The sequence below is a fragment of the Diceros bicornis genome, chromosome 8 (assembly GCF_020826845.1).
Source record: "Diceros bicornis minor isolate mBicDic1 chromosome 8, mDicBic1.mat.cur, whole genome shotgun sequence".
Taxonomy (NCBI): domain Eukaryota; kingdom Metazoa; phylum Chordata; class Mammalia; order Perissodactyla; family Rhinocerotidae; genus Diceros; species Diceros bicornis.
In genome coordinates this window covers 40,402,129-40,422,518 of record NC_080747.1, presented here as the reverse complement: position 1 = coordinate 40,422,518, position 20,390 = coordinate 40,402,129, and the positions used below count along the sequence as shown (strand labels likewise).

The 20,390-nt window shown below is 39.8% G+C and overlaps 1 protein-coding gene across 5 annotated transcripts in view; it reads right to left on the bottom strand.

Moving 5' to 3' along the window:
• Positions 1–10,738: 10,738 nt before the first annotated feature.
• Positions 10,739–20,390, bottom strand: part of DCUN1D4 (defective in cullin neddylation 1 domain containing 4) — a 72,192-nt gene continuing 62,540 nt past the window's right edge. For 2 of the 5 annotated variants that reach the window (XM_058547041.1, XM_058547039.1), the window contains exons 9-11: positions 16,347–16,451; positions 14,165–14,267; positions 10,739–14,053 (exon numbers count right to left, since the gene is read on the bottom strand). In XM_058547041.1, coding sequence (XP_058403024.1) covers positions 13,998–14,053; positions 14,165–14,267; positions 16,347–16,451 — 264 coding nt within the window. In that variant the 3' untranslated portion in view covers positions 10,739–13,997. Of the gene's footprint in view, positions 14,054–14,164; positions 14,268–16,346; positions 16,452–18,337; positions 18,425–20,390 lie in introns of those variants that run through there. The other 3 variants (XM_058547040.1, XM_058547042.1, XM_058547043.1) reach the window with 3 other exon arrangements.

Here is a 20,390-nt window from a genome sequence, read left to right as displayed (position 1 = left end):
CTATTGTGCGGTAACTCAAAATTTATTTCAGTAGTTTTATTTTTAGCTAGCTACTTGCAAACTGCCCTGCACATGCATGGTTCAGGGATTAGTTGAAGATTTGGGCAGAGTATACTCAGAATTTGGATTTTCTCCTTTCTGGCTCTGTTTCTGGGATTCCCCTCCTCACTTTCTAGAGGCTATGGTGGCCCAGATATGTGTCCTCTGATTATTTGAAAGACTGCAGTGCTTCTATCCAAGTTTAACTCACCCCGAGTGGTGCAGACTGTGGCATGCTCTAGACTAAAAGCTATTAAAAAATGGAAAACTTTTTCTGTGCCATTCTCTTAATCCAGGTGTCAAGTTCCCTTCAGACTCTGCCTGTTTTTGCATACTCTCCAGTGCCTTCAGGTTGTTGTTTGTTTTTAATTTGTCTACAGTGTTTTATAGTTGCTACCTATAGGTGTGGCTGCTTTTTAAGATTTTCTTTGTTTTTTCAGAAGTTTTACTGGTACATGCTTGTTTTCTTTCTTCATATTTGTCCTTCTTGGGTGTTTGTAGCACTCTTGAATTGGGGCTTGTTGTCTTTCATTAGTTTTGGAAAATTCTTGAATATTATTTCTTTAAATATTGCTTCTGCTGCTTTCTCTCTCCTCTTTTTCCAAGATTCAAATTATGTGTATTTTAAAACTTTTCACTATGCCATAAATCTCTTGACTTGTCTTTCTATTTTCTTTTTAGTTTCTCTGTGCTTTAGTTTGGATTTTTTCTCATATATCTTCTATTGACTAACTCTGTCTATATTGTGTTTAATCTTCTGTTAAATACAATCCATTGAGTTGTTAATTTTTTCTATTGAATTTTTCAGTTCTAGAATTTACATTCAATTCTTTTTTATAGCTTCCAGTTCTCTGCTGAAATTCTCTGTCTTATAAATATTAATTTATAGTTATTAATGTCCATGTCAGATAACCCTAATATCTGAATCTTCTAAGAGTCTTTTTTCTGTTGATATTTCCCTTTAAAAAAAAAAAGTCTTGTCCGCTTTGTAGGCCTGTTTATTTTTTAATGATTGCTAACATTGTGTAAAAGAAATTGTAGACACTGTGTGAGGTTCTGTATGATATTTTTTTTAATTAATAAAGAAAGCCTATTTCAAGGCTTCAATAGTTTTATAGATATTCAAAAATAGACATCAAAAAGTGGAGCAAAGACAGCTGGGAAAATGGGTTCTGGACCTGGACCTTTGGGGACTAAAGCTGCCCCATCCATCTCTCAGGGAACTGCCCGTCTCATACTGCTTCTTACTGCTGCTCTTTGCTAATCAGCTTTTACTTCTGACTTATTATTGACAAATAAACAATGTAAAAGTCAATCTACCCCAAATCTTCATAACATTATAGATCTCATTCCCATTTATTTCCTCCTGACTGATTCAGTATATCTTAGTTCAAATTCTTGAGGAAGAGAATATGAAAGGCTCAGCCAAGCCTATGGATTGGTACCCTTGGGGCAGGTGTATACTCCTGGTCCAGTCAGCCACAGCTGGAGAAGTGTGAACTCATATGTTCAAAAAACACAGCAAGATCAAGCTTAGAAGTAAGTCTCAGCAGAAACCAAAGATAATCATATCTAGTATAGTATAAAAACATTCATGTCAGTATCACTAGATTTTGTGTGATTTTTTTAATCTGTTAGCTTTACTGAAGACAAATTACATCTCATTGCTTTAAATTTGAATTCTTTTTTCACAAGTGAACAGAATTTTACTTCATATATAAATCACTCATGGATGATGCATTTTTCCAGAGAGAATGTGCTTCTAGTTCTGTCAGGCAGTTAGACTCAGGGCAATCACCTTAATCCCATCAGGGATTGAATTGATTTGGAACAGAGCTTTGGTCCTGTGAGTACTGGTCTATATCTAGCTCATCCTTACTCACAGACCCCTATAGTTTCTCAAGGTCCTAACTGTAAGTCTGGGGGTTTACCAGAGCCCATCCTCCTTGGCAGACTCTGAACTCTAATTTTGTCACCCCATCCCAGTGAGACCTTCAAAAGGTCTTCTGAGCCCCTCAGCGTCTGCTTTCACTTTTAGAATTGACAATTGCCTGAAGGGGAAAAGTGGCCTCAAATACTAGGCTCATCTCTCTTGGCTTCTTTCTTCTTCTAGAACTTTGCCTAACAAATGTTCACTTCCCTAGTAGCTTTTCAATCCCTTCCAATAGATTTGAAAAATATTTTGCCTAACTTTTCTAGTTATTTTTAGCAGGAGGTTGTCCAAGACAACTTAGCCACTGTAGGAAGCAAAACTTCATATGTTACCCACACACTTGCCAAGAATGTCATTATTTTAGAATAATAATTGGTCTTATTTCCCAAGGCCTTTTGTCTCTGCAAATTATGGAAGATCTTATAGCTAACTTTTACATTAATTGTTGCATCTGATGGTTTTTCTCAAGAGCTTTCTGAAAATATAAGCCAATAAAGCACATTCTCTGCTCTTGCCCAATTGCCTCAAAGAGAGACCCCAAGTTCAGCCTGAGCAAGTCATGAATGTGGAAATGTGTTATACAGTGGGATATACATGTCTTCCTCTACCCCAACCACAACTTTTGTTTTTGATGAGGCCTGTGGTTTCCTCCACTCTGCCTGGAATATGGGTAACAAAAAGTGTTAAACTAATGGGATAGTTGGGGCAAAGTGAGAAGTTTTGAGTGGACCCTATCCACCATCCTGACATGGGTCTTTACATAAGAGAAGAAACTGTCACCCCTCCCCTTGTTTCCTAATATGTCCACAATGCATTCTGGCTGGTCCCCCACAATCACAACCACCCAGACAATGGTCAGGCTTCTCAAGGATTCTCTGGCTCTTATGTGAAGTGTCCTTTCAGCTTTCTCACTGAATAAGAGACACATCTGGAAAGTGACAGGGGTTACCCAACTATCATTTTACTTCTCATATTGAAGAAACCCTCAGTATATGTTTTACAACCCCTCTACTTTACTAACACCTTGAGGTACAGCCCCTCATCTTCTCATAGCCCTGATATTGGGACCACATGGGTCCATGGAGCTCATCCAGCTAGTGTCCAAAGCTTGAGGTTGAGGAGTACAAGGTTGGACAATGATGGGGAAGATCAACCTCTGCTTCTTCTTTCTCTATTTCTTAAAAGTGTTGTCATGCCTATGATGATGTCATAGTCCTGGGGTAAGGCCACCAGACCCATTCTTCAGTTTCCTCCCACTCACCATGAGTTCTACGTCTAGACTGCTCCACATAGGAGTGCTTGTCTCCAACCTAGTTAGACTCTTGGTCTCCTACATTTCCACCCTCCAGAACATCCTTCAGGATCTCCTGCAGGTATCTAGCCCTAAAGATGGCCCATGGGAGGAAAGTGGAGCACCACTAGGTGAGTCCTCTTTACTTAAGTGGTCATATATTGCCCTTCTACCTTAGCATCCTACTCCCTGCTAAAGGCTTGCTGTAACCTTGGAAGATTTTGACCTCTTCTGATGTTTGTTCCAAATTAGTAAAGAGCAATCTGGTATTCCTGGTATTGTAATTCTGAGACACAGCATGCCCCTTGTCCCACTTTTCCTTTTTAACCCACAAGGCGATACTCTCTAACACCCTAGAATAATGCCACAGATGCCCATCTTTCATTGTGCCTGCAGCTCAAAAGCCACAGAAAGCCACTGGATGGATTACACCACTCTAGTAATTTAGGAGTTTTCCCTGCTACCTTCTTACACATAAGGTCATTCTGCCCAATTCTGTTGACCGTTCCACAGGGACACGGCTGACCATAGGGCTGGTCTGGATTTGAAGACTGATAGGAAGGGCAACTCCACTTTGTTTTACCATCCCTTTACCTAGAAAACAGTGTAAAGTATATGCAAGCATTCGAGAATATGGGATAGTTCAAGCCAGTGGACATGGCTTCACTGGGTCTCCTTTCTTTCTCAGAAGATACATCCAGAGGTGGGTGGTCTCAGCAGTCTGCAAAGAGAGAGGAATATCCCAAGTCAGAGGAGCCCAAAGCCCAAATCCTGCTACCTTTTACACCAATTTAGGCTGGGGACTGGAGCCTGTCAGCCATATCACCTGGATCTAATGCCGACATCCTGGATCCATAATTTCTTGCTGTGCCAGTTACATAGCTTAGTCCTATTTTTACATTTTATTTCTCTCAGGTCAATGAGACCTATTCTCTAGTCATCTTTTCTCACTCTCCTCAGGGGCTCTGCCACACTTGCATCTCTCCTTGAACCTCCTACTTCTTCTCCTTTCTCTCTCTCAGTAGAAATCTTTGAATCAGTCCCTGAGGAAATCAAAGTCATGAGGTGAGGACTCGTGACTACCTCCTCATATCCATTTACCATCATCTCCTGCCTTCTGCTTGTCTCAGAGGAAAACTGCCCTGTCCACCTATGCTTTAGAGTCCCCCCTCCTGCTTCCTTCATTCCATCCATCACCTCCTCTCTCCCCTTTATCTTGAGAATGAAAAGTTCCTATACTCCAAATTCAAGAAAGAAGGACAACAAGTCGATTATTCACTGGCCATAGTAACATGTAACCACCAGAACTGGTTTCAAATTTATCCCAATTGATCAATGACAGCTATGTATCAAGTAATCATGTGTAATATTGTGATTTATAGTAAGAAATATGTATTTGGTCTTTGTCCTGTTCCTGGCCCAGAGCTCCTAAAACTCGTGGAATATCCTAAGTAATGAGAGTGAGTAAGGTGTCTTTTGTTACATTAATGAGGTGACTTCTGGAAAGCCCCTAGGTCACCTAAGGATGAGGGCTGATTGCCAGGAGAACCAACCACGTGATCAGAGGGTTGGAACTTTCAGTCCCACCTCCCACTCCCACCTCCATAGAGGGCCTGGAGATTGAGTTCAATCACCAATGGCCAATGATGCAATCAATTATGCCTATCTAATAAAGCCACCATAAAAACCCCAAAGGATGGGGTTCAGAGAGCTTCCAGGTTGCTGAACACATGGAGATTCAAGGAGAGTGGCACCCTCGGGGAGCATGGAAGCTCTGCGCCCCTTCCCACATACCTTGCCCTATGCACCTCTTTCATCTGGCTGATCCTGAGTTACATCCTCTTATAATAAACTGGTAAATGTTTCTCTGAGTTCTATGAGCCATTGTAGCAAATTAATCAAACTTGAGGAAGGGATGTGGGAACCTCCAATTTATAGCCAGTTGCTGAGGAGCACAGGTGACAACTTGAACTTTTGATTGGCATCTGAAGGGGGGAGCAGTTTTGTGGGACTGCGCCCTTAACCTGTGGGATTTGATGCTACCTCCAGGTAGTGTCAGAACTTAGTTAACAGCTTGGTGCTGTTGGAAAAAACACACACATCAGACTATGCCTTTGAAAGACAGCCCCATACTTCTGAAAGCAGGCCAATCAGAAATAGCATCACTCCAGTGACCTCAGTTCCTTGGCTGAAGCTCAACCAATCCCTAAACATTCCCACCTCTGAAAAATTGGCCAGTCCCTGAACTCTGTGTTTTCCCCAAACTCTCTATAAAATTAGCAGGAGAGGGGCACCAGTAAGTCCATCAGAGAACCAAGCAGCAGAGAGGGCTCACTTGCCTCAACTCTCCTACTCCTGGCAAACATTTCTCTAGACCATGTGGCCTCCTCAGCAAATTGCTGGGGTGGGAACACCCAACTGAGTGTAAACCTCAGCTCCCCACCTTCCAGCTACGTGACTTAGGACGTTACCTAAACGCTCTGAAGCTCAGTTTTCTCCATATATTTCCCATGATCGTTGAAAGCTGTTCAAGGAGATCAGTGTAAAGCACACTGCCCAATGGCCACCTTCTCTTCAGAAAGGAGCTAAATGATGCCAATAAACCACCAGCTGGCCTTTTTGACTACAATCCTTGACTCCTTTACGTCTTGCTGGCAACCAATTCTCACAACAAAATCCATGTGTGTGCACACGATATCAGTGCTAACATAATGAAGATGACCGTGTTGAACCAGAAAGATAAAAAGTCTAATTTTTTCTTATTCTGTATCCTGAGTCTGTCACCTGCAATACCATCTCATAGTGGTCAGAATTCAAAAAGTACTTTGCCTGAAAAGACCCACAAACGTCTGCTCTCTTATCTTCAAATTTCCATGCTGGAACAAGAGGGGGATGGTCGCAGGTGCCTTTTAGCAACCTATTCTTTTAGCAGGGTTAAAAAAATAACCCTGCTATTTTGGGAGGTGGGGACAGGGGTGACCTAAGCATCGCAACTGCTTAGCTGCAAAGATTTTGACAATCTAACTGCACAGAAAAACATAGGCTGTAGGAAAATTGTCAATTCTGATGAAGAGGAGAGAGCACAGGGTCCCCACTAGCCTGCACGCTCTCCCTGTAACTGAATGCTGGCAGTCAACGCCTCTACGGGAGATTTGATCCTGTCAAAATTGACTACAGTGGAGCCATTTTAAAATGGAGTCAGAGCTGCCTTTCCAGAAGAACTACTTTGATGTCTTGAACCTTGAGCTGGGCCAAACCTTTGGACTGGGCCAAGACAGCAATTGTTTTACAAGCAATTGTTTGAGAAGTCGGCAGGAGAATGGACATCCTGATCACAAAGACTGAGGATCGAGGACTTTCTGAAGATAGAATCAATAGTCAATCAGCGTTTAGCCAAGACTAGCTCTCTGCCTCCAACTTCAATTAAAGTTTTTTCTAATACAACCTCCTTTCTTCTTTGCCTTTAAAAGCCTCTGACTTTACTCCCTAGTGGGACACATTTTGGGTTTCTACCTGAATCTGTGCTCTCTGAATTACAATTCTAAGACCCCAAATTTTTGCTTCTCTTGCAGTTTTGTTGACAATCCAAACACAGTACGAGCTTTGGGTCTCCGAAATTTGCTAGCAGGTGAGCTTCCTTCTCTCCCAGCACTGTCCTCCCAGCCTCATCTACACCTCAGCCCAGCTTGCTCCCTCTCTCTCCTCACTGAGGTTCCCCTCCACCCAATCTCTGGGCCATACTGTCTGACTCTTCTCACCTCCCAGCCCCTTGGCTTCCCACTCCCCTCTCAGAATCTTGGGATCTTCCTCCTCATGAGTGTCCTCCCCTCTACGAAAGCAGGGGAGGCTGGGCCTGGGGAGGGATGCTCCTGGAAAACTGACCTTCCCATTCCCCATCCTGTGGGGAACGTGCTGGGGTGTCCCGCACCAGTTACTTCCATCTGGTGAGTGGGCAGGCTTATGGCCCAAGTCTTCAGAGGAGGGCAGAGAGTTAAACCTCCTGTGAGAAGGTGAACAGAGCATTTCATGCCTGGTAGAATCCTTGCACTGTGTGGGGTTTTCAACTATGGCTGGACATGCCCATGGTGAACTCGGAAGGTCTGAGCAGCAGTTCCTCCACAGGGAACATGGTTTATCATCTCCTGCTTTATGTAGCTGCCTCAGTACATTCCACATCTTTCATCATTAAAGAATATTTCTTCTGTTGGCATCTTTTCATCAGTTATATTGCTCTCTCAATCACAAACTCTTCTGTCCTGAAAAGCCTAACCTCTCTGCTGCCTCTATCACTATCTTTGTGTACACTGCTAGACCTCCCTAAGGAATGTCCTGTGCTGAGTCCCCCTCTATAACGCTGTACTCTCCAAAAGGAACTCTCAGCTCCAACTGAGTTGGTGTCTTCCTGGTCTACCATTTGTAAGTGGTTGATGCCACTTACACCCAATGGGCACAAGACCTTCCATCCAGAGGTCTTTCCTAATTCTTCGATCTGGTGATTTTCTATTTACCCCAGTCCCCTCTGCATGCTTAAAAATTTTAATGCTCATGTTCCCAATTTCACAGAGGAACTCTGCCTAACACACAATTAAAGTTTGTTGATACAGGCAATGATTATACTGAGAATCTGAAAATCAAGTTTCATGTAGGAAGAATAAGGACTTGAATGATTTATGAGCACTTTGAGACACGCAGAATAGGTTGTAAAAAGGCACCTATGATTTTATTAAATGATTTTGGGAATATCTGTGATGGGATCATAACCTTTGTCCTGGTCCAATTCTTAAGATGGCATACATAGGAGCCACCACAAGTAATGAAGCCAAAATAAATAGTAAGCAAGTTGAGACAAAATGCAGTGGGTTTCAATAAACTATCAAAAAGTTGGCCCAAAACTTTTCAGTGAGTTAGTTCACTGGTAATGAGTACAGCTGCAGCTCTCTTGATCGTCACACATGTATCCTAAGATTTCTAGAGAACACTAGTTTGAATTTCAGATATTCAAATTTAGGCAATTCTGAGATGTCGCTCCTGGAAAGTGTCAGAGGAAGAAACAAACCCTCTTCAGCTTACTTTCTCCTTGCCAGGGTTCTTCACCATCCACCCTCTTCAGAGTGATTGTAATTTCTTTCCAAGAACTGAATGCATTTCTTCGAGAGAAGAGACTTATATTTTAAATGAGGTTTTTAAAAATTTCCACTTAATTACTATGGTCGATTTTTGTTTTTCAGTTTCCAATTGTTATTCTCAGCATAGCCTACTTACCAGGATTTCTAGCAAGTACTTCTATACATAGGATGATTTTATTTTTTGTTAAGGCAATTGAAAATAAATGTTAAGAACAAATTCAGGCGGAGAAAAACCAAACTGTTTTCTGCTGAATGTGCCAAAAGTGGTGAATGTGCCCTATTTGGGAATATATTCCGCCCTACAAGCTTCCATAAGAAGACAGGGCCAAAAAGCTTGATGTGTTATTTCCTCACATGACAAGTTATTTTTCCTTTCTAGCTATAATGAAGTTCCGAAGGCAATTCTTTTCTAAAGGAATCATAAAAGCTCTTATCTTCTGCCTAAAAGTTATTCTTTACATCAAGATTTGAGGATAACATTTCAGTGTGATGTAACACACATTACAGCACTGTGGAAAACATGTCCTGCCTTCCTGTAGGTTCAAATAAATCAAGAAAAGTTGTTGCCCAGAAGTAGCTAATTTTCCTTTTTTTTTTTTTTTGTTGAGGAAGATTCGCTCTGAGCTAACATCTGTGCCAATCTTCCTCCATTTTGTATGTGGGTCGCAGCCAGAGCACGGCTGCTGACAAGTGGTGTAGGTCCGTGCCCAGAAACGAAACCCAGGCCACAGAAGCAGAGCACACTGAACTTACCCATTAGGCCACGGGGCCAGCCACCCCTCCTCACTTTGGCCCTGGGACTGACCCAATGATCTTCCATTTTCCTCTGTGGGTAATGTTTTTCATTTTTTAGTTCACTTTCCTCTTCGTCCATTATTTCAAAAAGCTATCTTTACAAATGCCTTTCCTTTAGAGCAATCTTCCTCTTTGTTCTGTCATGGGTTGTCTTGAGCTGGCATTAGTGACTTGACCTCTCTCCAGTCTATCTTGTTCCAATTACATTGCTGGAAAACTTTTTTAATTCCCATTAATTTTTACGTGCACTACAAGTATTGCCTGGAGAATACATCGCATGACGCCATTTCCTTCTACTGGATAATGTGCCTCATGACTTTCTAGTGTTTGCTGTAGCTCAGGTTAAGAATTCCCTATCCTAAGGTTTGTCATCTCCCACTTCTGTCAGTTTAGGATTAAGCTTTTTCCTTTATCTCCACCCACCATCCATTCCCAATCTTTGTGGGTGTCCAGAAGAACAGAGATTTTCGTTTGGTCCTCAGCTTTTGGCCCAAATTATAGTTGAAAGAACCACCTACATCACCAATTTAAACAATGTGCACCTGGATTCTGTTTTTTAGGAATCTTGTTTTCTACCTCCTCTCCTGCGTTCAAGCTTCTAAAAATCTTCAAGTCTGTACCAGTGTTTCCTGGATTCTCTAATCTTTACACAAGGTTTCTCAGGTCCTGACAATTTTTTGCCGAGTGGGAACTCTGTTACTTGCTTTCATCCATGTACGTTTCCTGAGCATCCACTCTGCCTGCCAGCATCCTGCCACCAGGGAGCTGACAACGATGTAAGACCATTTTACAGAGTGGTAACCAGGGCTTACACACAATTACAAACTAACTGGGGGGTAGCCCTGGAGGTAGTAAAAATGGTCATTTCTGCCTGGCTCCGGGCACATAGTAAGTACTCAATTATTAGCACGATGTTTAGAAATATGCAACATATGGTGGTAAATTTTTAATTTTTTTTTTTTTTTGCTGAGGAGTGTTTATACTGTCTTTAATCAAAACACTAAAATACTGTATCTGGAACTGTTCTAGATTAAAAGAGACTAAAGAGACATGATGACTAAATGCTATGCTTGTCCCTGGATTAAAAATAAAATAGCTATCAAGGCCATTATTGGTACAAATGGGGAGATTTTAATCTGGACTGTACATTAGGTAACAGTATTGTACCAATGTTAAATTTCACGAGTGCGATCACTGTATTGTGGTTATAAGAATGTCCTTGTTTCAAAATACTAGGTGTGAAGTGTCATAATGTAACTTACTCTCAAATGGTTCAGAAAAAAGACTATTGCCACATATCTACAGACAGAAGTACACACACACACTCTGAGTGGCACAGAAAACGTGGCAAAACATTAACAACTAGAAAACCTAGGTGATTGGTATATGGGTGTTCATTATATTATTCTTGTATGTTTTTCTGTAGCTTTGACGTTTTTCAATATAAAAAGTTGGGAAAAAACAAAAACGAATACAAAATAAAATATTTTAAAGCTAACCTATGTGGTTTTTGAAGAAACAGCCAGAGAAGAGAAGAAAGAATTCACAAATCAGTTCTGAAACCAAACACAAATACTTTTTATTTTGGGGATATCATTTTACATCAATTCCATTAAACCTAAAACCAGTTTGCTATACTCAAGTTCGGTGGCATAACAGTATTTCAGTTAAGCCGGGAGTCACAGGACTTGCACACGTTTATGAGTGTAATGCAAATACTGACGACAAGAAGCATTCACAGTTACAGGTTAGCTGCTGTTCATTTAACAGTAACCTCCAAGAGAAGTTATTTTATGAAAAAAAGCAACCCACGTTTTGGTCTCATTTACAGACACCCAACATTTTAGTTGGTCAATGAATTCTATACAGTTATTATACAACATATGAAAGAATAAAAGATAAGGCTTACAGAGGTATTTTAGCAGTTGTAAGAATAAAAACCAAGGACACAAACTAACTTTTAAAGCTCTCTGTATAAACTTCAAAAGCACTGATAAAATGGACACTGACAGGCAACAGAAATCTGTTGTTAAACCAGAATCTAGGTGTTTGTCTAGTTAGATTTATAAAAACTTAATTCCGAGTTCATGCTTCAAAAAAGCTGCACGTACCATTAGAGTGGGTGTTTACGGCAAATCAAATAACCAAATTTCTGACCTACCTCAGCAGTAAACATCTAACAGTTGTATTCCAATGTGACAGAGTATTGCAATGTGGAGTTCCAAACACAATGGAAAGAGAGAGAGGGCGTAGACTTGGGTAACAAAGAAAAACCAGAAGAAGGCACCCTAATTTCTTTAACACTAGCCAGTAAACAAGCGCTTGATGATTGCTCAGTTTTACATAACTTAGGGGTATTTTTAAGAAAACGTATCTTATTACTCTGTCTGACCCCTTTTTCTCCCTTTAAAAATAACTGCATAAAATCAAGAAAACCAAGGGCAAGCATTCTGCACTCACAGAGGTTTATTTTTCAAGACAGTTTAAAGATTATTTGGAGTTTTCTAAATATGCAAGTTTATTCCTGTGGAATACTTACTTTCATATTATTCATCATAAACTACTTTTTACTTGGATTTTCCTCCATCATCAAAATGTTCATTGTGATGAAATGTAACATCACCCCTGTAACAACACTTTTATTTTAGGATTCACTGTGCTTAGTGTTTAAAAACTTCTCCAGTTTCTAACAATAGCTTTTAAGATAATTTCATCTATGATTTTATATTTGCTTTAAACAAAACTACAGTTGATCAAATTTAAGAACTGCTGCCTTTAAAGTGTGATTTTTTTAACTTTATGGGATCCTTTTGAAAATGAATCAAGTCCTCCACAGATTCGAACCTGCCTATGGCCTATCACCACTGAACTCCACAGGCACCTGTCAGAAGGGAACCCCTTTCAACACCTCGGTCTCAAGAGCTGTGCTTGCCGTCAACATCTTCTATTCTTTCGAGACATTAATTTGTGCAAACTGGTATGAATGTGTAAGGTAGAAGTGAGTCTGTAATTCCTAAACAAGGAATGATTAAGTATGCTTAACCACTACAGAGTTTTTCAAACTTCTGGTTTATTTCACAGCAAACCAAACTTTTCTATTTGGTAGAAAAAGGAAGCAATTTCATTCTACCATACCATGATTTTGTATATGCACACACACTGTATATACACACAAAATGTCTGTCTTTGGTGGTTCAGTTAGGGAAAAAAATAATATGAAAATCAGAACACTGTTTGCAAAGAAACTGTGAAATAGTGGTCGAGAGTAGCATTGTCTGTGTGCTTTACTCATTTCACGCCATTTCAAGGTTCACATTTAATCCAAAAGACTTTTTGGCCAGATTTTGAAATAATCCAAACCTCGTCCAATCATTATATGTTCAATCACGGATCTTGCTCACAACTGTAGCATTCACTTGTTCAAATGCACCACTTTTTTACTTGGTTTAAATCATTAGCCTTGTTTTTCCACAAAACTTTAGGGACTAAATCAGTCATTCAATAGCACCAGAAAGTTGAGGGGACAACACGTTATCTATACAATTCCTCAAGAAGGGTAAGGCAAGGAAAGAAAAAAACAAGACATAAAATACAAACCTAAAAATACCGTCTTGTTTACTCTTGCTTCCTCATCCACATAAATAATGGCTATCACCTTTCTGTACAAATTACTCAGGTAATGACGAGTGGCCCTTCCAAGAAAGGTCCTACCGTGTAACAGAGTTAGCTCAATGCTGGTGGTTTCCTGTCCACTGCCTGCAATGGACAAGCTGCCAGGAAAAGCCTAGCATGAAAGAAACAAAAAAGGAAAGAACAAAACAAAACAAAACACCTCTCACTTACAGTATAGTTCTTTTTCCAAAAAACTAGAAAATTAGACATGATGAAAGCTTAACTCAAAATTCAAGCCACAACTAAAAGTGCTCTGCAGTTATAAATTGCTAGCAAACCATTAGGTTTTCACGGAGGAGGCAAAATAAATTTCACTTAGAATGGCATAGAAAGCATCAGCAGACCCAACACTGACTAGAAGAATGCAAAAGAAAGAAAGAAAAAAAACACTAAAGAAAGTTTATAAGAGTTTAAAACCCATTTAAAAAAAGGTGCAACTTTAATTTGTTCATTTGTACCTATATTCAAACTACCACAGCTTTAACATTAGAAAATAAAAACCTATACCTTGCATGGTGGAAATGATTTGTGGCACGGTACATGTCTATATGTTCAAATAATTACAACTTGCATCATTTAAAAACGCTAATATTTAAGTAGACCAAATTATATTTGGCATATGCCTCTGAAAAGTTATGACTCCCACTTCCCTTCCAAAAGTTGGCCTCTTAAACAATAAGGTAAACTCTGGCAAAACTTGCTTATGGTAACAGTTGTCTTATTTTCTGAAATGCTACATTTGAGACCAAATAAAGTATAATTGGTTCATTTGAAAAAAGGGACTAGAAATATGCCACAAAAATTATTTTTACAATACATTTTTGCAGAAATAATCTCTAGGTGAAGCTTTTTTTTTATACACATATACAAAATTTAAACAGCAATATACACATAATCACAGTGAGGACGTTGGCAAATTCACCAATCTGTAGTGTAAATACAAACTGCAAAGCAGCCTTCCAAGAGAACAATGCCACACAGCAGGCAGAGCCAGCCCATTCAATAGCAAACACCAAAACGTCCCTGCAAAAGGGAGACAGTGCAAGAAAAGCAGCATGCGCTTTGATACAAACAGCAATTTATGGCTAATGGTTGACATAACTGTGGTAACAGTGACTCTCGCGCTGCTATGTATCAAGTCCTAGGACATCTGTTTGTCTTTATACCACTCCACAAACTCGTCCAACAAAACTGGCCCTGGAGAGAGAGAGAACAAGAGGGCTGTGAGGCTCTTCATAGAGCCTCAGGAGGAAGATGTGCAAACGTAGTGAGGGAAAGAGTGAGTGAACACCCAGGACTGGTACTTACACGCTCCGTCTTCATCGTAGTTGCTGAGGTCAAGATTAATTGTTCTGCTAAACTCGAGCACATTGCACCACTGGTCTTTGTTAATAACTTTATATTTTGATTGCTGATGGAGGGAAGAGTAACATGAATTACTGACACAATTAACAAATGGGATGGTTTCAACTGCTGTCTGAATCAACTTAAGAAAGTTCATGAAGGCTGACTCTTTCCATTTGAGGGGTGTTAAGCACCATTTAGGAGAGGGTGAGAGAAAGCAAGAGTAGAACTTACGATGACAATTTTCATTACGAAAATATTATGGGGGCTCAGCACAAAATGACAAGCACATAAAAGAAACACAATTTTATATCCCTAGAAGCGAAATTTCTAGACTGCCCTAGCCCTTTTATATAAAATGGGGATAATATCTTCTTCACAGAGATGTTGCAAGGATTAAGAGAGATAAGTTATGTAATTTATGTAAAGCACTTCGTTCAGTGCCTGGCTTAAAGTAAGTGCAAAATGAAGAGCAGCTCCCATGAAGAACTCCTGACAAGTGGCACGCTCACTGTCACACTGTCAGCTGAGAGCACACGCAGCAGGAGTGGACTGGACGAGAGCTTCTTAAGTGCTGTAAGCGGTCTCAGAACTACGTGTTCTAGCCACGGAAGAAAACTGCTGTTCTAATAATTCAAAATTTGAATCTGATCATAAAAGAAATCACAATAGCCATGAAGTATTTTTTTATTCCTCTTAGACAAGAAATATGCCATACGCATATATTAAAATACAGTATTGCTGTACAAAGATTTAAAAATAAAATCCAGATCCAACAATTTTTAAATCCTAACCACTAAAATCAGGAACACTGGAAAACAATGCAAGTACATAAGAAGCCAAGAGTTGAGTCAATGGTTTTGAGGATGCAAACATAAGAAAAACTCAAATGAAAGGATTACTGCATCCTTTTACAAGAAAAACGCAAACTAATATAAGGAGAGGACAAAGCACAGACTACAGGTTTAAGTTTTAAGCAACTAAAGGCAAAAAACAGTCAATGAAACAGTTGATGATGCTCCTGGAATGGTGAAGTCAACTTTGCTTGCGGCAAGCTCTTTCAGCTCAAGAACCCGTCACACTTGGGCTCAAATTCTGCTGAACTCTCTGAGAACAAGAACTTGTTTCTACTTATTTTCCAAATAAAGCTAACATTTCATGGAGTTGTCAGAGAAATTGGAATAGATCATCTGTAGATATGGATTGTCATGTAAACAAATACTTCTTATATGAAAACTAGTTTTTATACCTCTCGAGGAGTTCCAATTAGTAATGTTAAAAGTCATTTTTAACAGCAGTCCTCAAAGAATCATATATCAGTTGGAAGTTTTTCTGGACCATTAAATAAAGCAAGTTGTAAGCAAGTCTATTTCAAGAGTGAAGCAGGAGTCAGGGTAAGGCCTGGGATTTTCTCAAAGACCCAACACCCTCATCCTTTCAAGCCAAGGGCGTTTTTAAAAGGGGCTTGGGGCTGGAGGGCAAGAAGGATGCCAAATATGACAACCCAAGTAACTCAGACTTACAGCTCAAACACCTCCAGGTCCTACACTATTACACTGCATCAAAACCAGCTCCTAATAACCAGCAGCTCAAAATTTTTGATCATTAATACTTAATGCAAACAAACAACGATGGAGTAAAATGCTGGATTACTTCTAATACAAATGTGAAGAAAACTTAAACTTAAAAGACATATTGTCAGTTTGCCTAACACTTACATTCATCTAGGTCCCCAAGTTACTTGGAGATAAGAGTAGATAAGGATACATTACAAACTAATTTTAGCAAGAAGGCAGACGGCTGTTTTTTAACTTTTGCTTAATAAAAGTGGAAATTATCTAAAGCCACAAAAGAAAGTAAATCTTGTTTTACTATTGTTATAAAGAACAGGAAATCTAAACAAAAGTAAAGCTTTTAAAATGGGGATGAGAAAGGAGAGGCAGAGCTGTAGCTGTTTCTGCATTTATAAGGGGAGAGAGGCAGCACAACAGTAAATGCATTCACAGAGAAAACAGCAACCATGTCACCATTATTCCTATAGACAGAAAAGTACAACAAACAGAAAATTACATAAAATAGTTAAATAAAGTATACTTGGTAGTTCTAAGCAAGCAAACATACATTCCATAAAATAACAATTTGGTACCTCTAAGAATTGGTGAAAAACTGGAAAAAGGGGCCAGATTTTTCCTAATAACAGTCCCAACATGCACTTGGCAGTGTTTATGTCTAGGCTGCGCTGGTCCTTTTCCTGTTTAACAAACAAAAACAAGGATAAGCCAGATGCCCCCAAATAATAAATTCCAATAATCCAAACTTCTATTTCACTTCAACAAGAAATTAGTAAAACAGCTCATTTATCATACACCACAAAAACCCTGAATCAAGACTAAGATGGGGGAGGGCAGGTAGTCAAACACCATAGAAGGCTTAATGGTTTCAGTATTACATAAACTTACTGTGAGAAAGATTCATGTCAATTGAGTGACCAACCTAATGCAAAGTCAATTAATTATACAGTAAAAATATCTATGATTATTTGATGGGATAAATAAAAATCTATAACTCAATCACTTGCTGTTTGACATTTATGATTATCATCAAAATCATAATTGTTGACCCCAAAGCCCATAACTTAACTAAATGGAGTTTAAAGGTTTCAATTTCCATGCGTAGGAATCAGGTTTCCTTAATAAAAATCACTTTTCCAACAATTTTATTTCACTGGTAAATGTTTTTCTTGTACCTAAAAATGTTGGAATTAAATTCAGCTCATAATAAACGGGGCTCTGGAGATTCTCTCCTAGTAAGAGGATGTACATATTCATCCACCCACTCCGGGGGAAAGTAGTCTGTCCACCTATTACAGTCCTCCTTACCTTGGATTTGTTAGATGTGAAATCTCCTAGCGAATATCCCTAACTAGAAGCCAAGTGAAAGACAACATTTCATAAGGAAACCAGAAAAGAAATAAAGCTAGCCTCCCCGTGGTATCTGAACTACAGTGGAAATTTGCAAAAGTACTTTTCTACAAAGGGAGAAAGTGCCTGGCTGTCCCATGTGGGGTGGAATCTAAACGTTCACCAGATGAAGGGATGATGTTGTGATCACCACTGTCAGCCACCTATGCAGCCCGTACACATCTCCCGATGAAATAAATGATTACCTCAAGGACTCTTAACAGTGAAGTGCTCTTTAGGAAACAGAGAATTTCTGGCCATGACACTGATTTTAAAAGTGAAGGACTTAAAAAGTACAGCAAATGTAAGGGCCTCACTCCACAACAGCAAACAAAGTAGATGAAGATACAGGAAGATGTGCAAAAGGCCTGCCTTTTGGTCACCGTCGTAAAGCTTAATGACTGTTCACAAACAGACCAGGTCAGATGTCTCCGAGTCACCCTTCTCTGTTACAGGCCACACAACTTAAAGTCTGATGATGGCAAAGTATCCCAATCCCACAATTCAATGCAAACAGGTGGGGCTTCCTTTCCACAGCACTCTCTGCCTGTCGCTTGGCCATGCACACCGTCCTGCCCAGGGCTGCAGTCCTCACTCCCTTGGAGAGAAGGACAGTAGAAAAGGTGCTCTAGAGATTGCCCACTTTTTGTCAATCAAGCCTCATTGGTTTGTTGCATTTCATGGGCTCATACTTCTACAATGCACTGTGCGAGCAAACGGAAAACTTTCTTTTACCCTGTAACATAGGTGCGGCAGACGGCAACAGCAGACCACACTATGAAGCACTCCACAAGAAAAATGAGCAAACTGCTAAAAACACATGCAGCACCATAGGACTGGGCCAAAGTTCATCTGTTGAACAACAGCTCATGCAGCACTGGGCTGACGGCACTGGCGCTCTGGAAAAGCTTTCCCTTTGAGGAGTTTGTTAATGATTCACTAAATCTAAAGTCGCTAGTCTTGCCTTGATACATATTATGCCTTCTTCCAACATCATCAATGCCTCTGTCCCCATTACAATGGACATACACTAAGGTGACAAAAAAAAAAAGATACAAAGGACCTGGACAGACTCTTGGCAACAATATAATCATCTGACAAACTGATGATCATGAAGGATTTCAATGCATGTGTTTGGCAGTGATGCCAAAACATGAGGGAACGGCATCAGACTCACAGGACCGGAAAGCGGAACAGCACTCACTCACTCCTGCTCTGCAAGGGTGCCAGCCAGCAGCTCGCAATCACTAACACCATCTTCTGCCTAGCAAATAAGAGAAAGATATTATGGATGCACTCACGATCTGAACAGCGGCATCTCACTGATAACCAACAGTGCCTGTGGGTGGATTTGAGGCCAAGCGCAAACGGCCGTAACTGGAAACACACAAAATTCCTGGGAACAGCACAGTTGAGAGATCCCACAGCAAACATCTGCTAAACAGCAAAAGGGAGACACGCCCAGGAGGTTCTCTGACGATGATCCTAATGGCATTCTCTGCAAAAGGGTTCTCAATTAAAAGTGAAATGAATCTCCCAGGATGCTATGAAGCAGCCACCAACATAATGCGCATTAAAAAAAATCACCTTAACATATTCAAGAGTACAGCAAAGATATCCAGAAGCTCCTCGTAAGCTCCCCACACTGTCAACACTGACCCTGCGACCCTCTGCTCATGGAGCACCAAGGAGCAAGGGGCAGATTTCTGCATTTCAAGGTTAGAATCTAAGCAGAAAGTACCTGGAGACAGTCAAGAGTCAATCAGCATCCCCAGAAGGCCCATCAAGGTTAAAGGAGAAGGAATGCAACTTTTCTCCCTGTCCACCTCTTGACCCAAGATGCATAGATACGTATCTCATAAACTTTCATTTTCTAAAGTAACAAATTCAAAAACAATTTTATTTTTCAAATAATAATAGGAACTGAACAGGTTCTACACACTAAAGATGTATTAACCTCCTACAAAACACAACTAGATTCTTCCTTGTTGTCCTCCTTAAATACAGATTTAAAAAAAGCAGTTAGAGATGAGATCAGGCCTCTGAGTGGTACAGCTGTAAAACCAAAGGATCCTACTCTGAATATTCTAAGAAGTTATGTCTGTATATGGAATAAATGCACTCCTGAAGCTAAAGACTAATACCAGCTAATGTAGAGCAGAGAATAATGAAGTTTTATTAAGGTCTGATTTAAAGTTCGAACATGAAAAAAAAAAAATAGTGCCTTTGTTATGTAAGACTGTTCTAGTATAGGTCTTCCTGTAAAATGTGAAAATTAAGCCTTTTTTTCCTTAAATGGCCCAAGTGACTTAAGAAACAATAACTGAAAGAGTAATTAAACAGTTAGTTGTAAATATACATAAACTACAAAAATGAATCTTCGAACATCTAGTTATCCGGATATGCTCTATCAGAGGCCCCCAATCGTTTCAGATGATCTATTTCCAATTTTCACAAAGTTTTAATAGCTTAAGACTTGTACGTGAAAAGGGGAACCTTGAATTATTAAAATTAGAAAGAAAAAAAAATCTTCAACACCAAAAAAAAAATCCCTAAGATTTTTGAGAGAGACTAGATGAACTCAAGAAATAGTATATAAGTGACCATGATTCACAAACATATAATGGTGACAATCATATCAGAAATTGGTACATGAAACCAAAAGGCCCTAATTGAAGACCTATGATGTACATCACAGAATTCTCATTTGAGACCACATGGACCACAAAAAATAAAGAGAAAATGCAGTCCTCCTTAACACAGCTACCTAAGTAAACAAATATAAGGAAAAATAGCGCTAAAGAACTCGAATCTTTTTTTTTTTTTTATGAGGAAGAGCTAACATCCACGCCAATCCTCCTCTTTTTGCTGAGGAAGATCGGCTCTGAGCTAACATCTATTGCCAATCCTCCTCCTTTTTTTCCCTTTTTCTCCCCAAAGCCCCAGTAAATAGTTGTATGTCATAGTTGCACATCCTTCTAGTTGCTGTATCTGGGACGCGGCCTCAGCATGGCCAGACAAGCGGTGCGTCCGTCCATACCCGGGATCCAAACCCGGGCCGCCAGTAGTGGAGCACACGCACTTAACCGCTAAGCCACGAGACTGGCCCCTCAAGAACTCGAATCTTAATGTGGTTCAGTTTATAAAACTGAAAATACGTATAGCAAATCAATTTTTTGAATGGGAGTTTTTTTTTTTTTAAATACACATTAAAAACAAGCAAAAAGTCA